This window comes from Diabrotica undecimpunctata, chromosome 7, assembly GCF_040954645.1.
Source record: "Diabrotica undecimpunctata isolate CICGRU chromosome 7, icDiaUnde3, whole genome shotgun sequence".
In the NCBI taxonomy this organism is placed as follows: domain Eukaryota; kingdom Metazoa; phylum Arthropoda; class Insecta; order Coleoptera; family Chrysomelidae; genus Diabrotica; species Diabrotica undecimpunctata.
In genome coordinates, this window is record NC_092809.1 from 143,192,453 (window position 1) to 143,195,847 (window position 3,395).

The 3,395-nt window shown below is 28.8% G+C and overlaps 1 protein-coding gene across 1 annotated transcript; it reads right to left on the reverse strand.

Annotated features, from left to right (window-relative positions):
* Positions 1 to 477: 477 nt before the first annotated feature.
* Positions 478 to 2,098, reverse strand: LOC140447008 (uncharacterized). The gene is made up of 3 exons (XM_072539596.1): positions 1,706 to 2,098; positions 1,282 to 1,510; positions 478 to 1,195 (listed from the first exon to the last, which is right to left on the reverse strand). The coding sequence occupies exons 1-3, from the start codon at positions 1,865 to 1,867 to the stop codon at positions 858 to 860; spliced, it is 729 nt and encodes a 242-aa protein (XP_072395697.1). The 5' UTR covers positions 1,868 to 2,098; the 3' UTR covers positions 478 to 857.
* Positions 2,099 to 3,395: the final 1,297 nt, after the last annotated feature.

The following is a 3,395-nucleotide window of genomic DNA, read 5'->3' on the forward strand; positions in this document are numbered from 1 at the left end:
TTTGGCATATGGTTGTCGTTTAAAACTTCAAACAACTTTAAATATTATTGTTGCAACTGCAGTTTTGCATAATATTGCACAATTAAATGGGGAACCTGAACCTCCTCTTGATAATATTAATGCAGAAGAGTTTGAAGAACTTATACAAAATGGTAATATACCTGCAGCACTAGTCCCTAATAATGTTATTAGGGATTTTCGAAGGGAGCTTGTCGACAATTATTTTAATAGAATATAAACATTATTTAGATATAAGGAACTGTAAGTTTGATTTCTCAACCTTTCCAATTTATTGCTAGTCTGTACATGGTAGTGAATCCTAGTTTTAAGTTTAATGTATATATTTATTAATAAAATGTAATCATTTTTTTTATTTTTACCTGTATCTGTTACTCTTAAATAAATACAACAAGGAGAGTTACTACTTAAGATATAATAAATATTCATTCCATAATCATTTTTTTATTTTCACCTCTATCTGTTACACTCTTAAATAAATAAAATAAGGAGAGTTACTACTTAAGATATAATTCATATTTAAATTCAGAAAAAAAACTATAATATCGTCTGATATCATAGTTTATCATCATAAAGAAAAACTCATTAAGTACACATTTCAGGAAATGACAGCTTTGCCACTGTTAAAAGTTTGTAGCATTTTTGCAAGAAAAGGTCAACAACCGCCATAATCAGCCATATAATATAGCAAAACCTATATAATATAGATTATGCTATTGGTTGATTGAGATAGGTGGTCAATTACTGTAATGTATACTTAATGACTTTTTGTTATTAACGTATGACACAGCATTCAAAAAATATACTTATTTAAATTAGCATATGAACATAAAAAAATCTTAAGACTGTTTTAATTTCTTTTCTGCGGCTTGTCTTTCTAACTTAAACATTTTTTCTTTATGTTCATATTCTAGTTGAAATAGTTTTCGCTTATTCAACATTTCTTCTCCCAGCATTTCTGCCTGTATTTTTAAAACTTCAACTTTAGCATCTTCTACAGCAGAATTCCTTTTTACTGGCCTCCTTTTTTGAACCCACTGCCGGTTTGCCCTTCTCTTCTGAATATTGCTGTCTTCTACACTGCGTTCTTCTACCACATGTTCTTCCACATCACTTATATTATGGTTTTGGTTGTATTGTGGGTGATTGTCATTTGCCATATATGTGTTTGTAGATGCTGTAATTTTTTTACAATACTTTATTATACTATTTTTAACATGATTTAATAATTACTTTTATTATTGATAATAAACTTGTACATACATTGAGACAAAACGTCACAGTCGTTCTCATTGTCGAGACCAGATATTGTTTTAGTATTCACCACTTCTAAAATAATTGTCTCATCCATATCTTTTGTCTCTGGAGCTGGAGGTCCCCCTCCCGTCTGATATAACTGCCGTCGTGATTCTGCAGCCTTCTTTCTTAGGTCCTGCTTAATATTTGACCACTGCTTCCTTAAGGAAGATTCATCTCGGTGAACATTTCTTAGCTAAAAATACATTACAATACAATTATCGAGTTACACTATTATTTCTTATTACAATTAATATATGATGCAAATTTAACATAAAATTTTCTCAAGGCTACCTTCTATTAGAATCGACTTTTATTTTTAGTGATATATATTAAATAAGTTGTTTAGTAAACACACTTATTACATATCAAATCATATATTAAAACTTACCTTTTCGTTAAATTGCATTGTGATATGATTCCACGCTTCATCCTTTTCCCTATTGCTCACAGCATTAGTGGTTTTATTTTCTATTATGTGTTTGTTTACTTGTACTAGGTGAACAAGTAAATTTTTTTCGTCAGGAGTATAATTAATTCTCTTTTTGTCCATTTTTAAAATTAAATTAAATTGAAAGTTTGTAGATACTGAAACGAAAATTGCGCGGGACAAAATAAACCTAAAAACGTCACTTAATAATTTACAATTGACAAGTTACATGGTTGCCACGTGAATTGCATCTTAAATTTCATCTTAGTTAAGACGTACTTAGATAAGAATCGAAAATTATGGTGCAACGTAAATGAGAGTTAAGGCGGCCCTAGCTATAAGCGGAGCTGGGCTAAGCTGGAGCTTAAGATCTGTTGGTGCAACCAGGAATTATTCCTGTTGAATTTCTACCAAATAAAAGTAAAGAAGCCCTGTCATCAATTTTTGGGTTTCAGAAGAATATGACGTTAGTTTCATATGGTCCTAAAAAGGGTAAATCTGTTATTTTTTTGTCCTCGATACATTTAGATGACCAGGTGTCATTGCAAGAACATAAGAAACCCGACAATATTTTAGAATACAATAGAAACAAAGGAGGTGTAGATACAACAGATAAATTAGCGTCAGCTTATACCAGCAAAAGAGGAACTAGAAGGTCACTTTGCTTATTTTATAATATTTTAGATTTGGCGGTAATTAACGCAGATGTGTTATATATGTATGTAAATCCTCAATATAATAGGAACAAACTAAATAAAAGAAGGCTTTTTATAAAAGAATATCTTTTGTAAAAGTTGCATTGATTAAATATATAATTTTAATTGAATATAAAGTTTTATTACATTTTTTATTACAAAAAAAATGTTTTTAGTTCATTCAAATATCTTTTGTAAAAGTTGCATTGAATAAATATATAATTTTAATTGAATATAATGTTTTATTATATTTTTTATTACAAAAAAATAATGTTTTTAGTTTTAATACATCGATAACATTAAACTACAAAAGCTTCTACGAATTAATAAAAAAAAATTGAAATTTAATTCACAACAGGTATGAATTATAACGTATTACATTCTAGATTGCAGATGTGTCAAGAAAATGACGAGGAATTTCATAGATTTCTTCTTCAAACTGAAGTACACTGGCTCTCAAATGAATTATGTTTGGCAAGATTTTCTTCACTTATTGGAAGTGTTTTGCGGTTTTTGATACAAAAGATTTCTATTTCTTTACCAAATTTATACAAAATTTTAATTAAAAAATACAATGAAGTAAAAATTTCTTTTTTGTAAAATGGTATAAAATTATGTATTGTATTGTGTAAATTATTCAAAATAGATTTATAAATTTTCAAAACGTTTTCGATCCTATCAGATCATCCTCAGTGAAAAATGTCTATATGGTACAGAGGTTCCCAATTAGTGTGCCGTGGCACACTTGTGTGTCCTGAAGTCCCCGTAGGTGTGCCGCGAAATTTTACCGTCTTTTTTACTAGTATTTCCTTTTTTAATATTTTTGTTTTGCTGTACTATAATGTGATCTAATTCAATGTTGTACTCTAACGATTTTGTTAAAATATATTGCTTCCTGTTATTTCGTAAAATCGAATTGTTAAACTGGCTATCTCATTTATTATGTTTTAAGTACG

Coding starts and splice junctions, on each gene's coding strand:
- LOC140447008 (XM_072539596.1), bottom strand. CDS start 1,867: ATGGACAAAAAGAGAATTAATTATACTCCTGACGAAAAAAATTTACTT. Junction 1,511..1,705: donor CAATGCAATTTAACGAAAAG/GTAAGTTTTAAT, acceptor ATGTATTTTTAG/CTAAGAAATGTTCACCGAGA. Junction 1,196..1,281: donor CTGTGACGTTTTGTCTCAAT/GTATGTACAAGT, acceptor AAAAAATTACAG/CATCTACAAACACATATATG.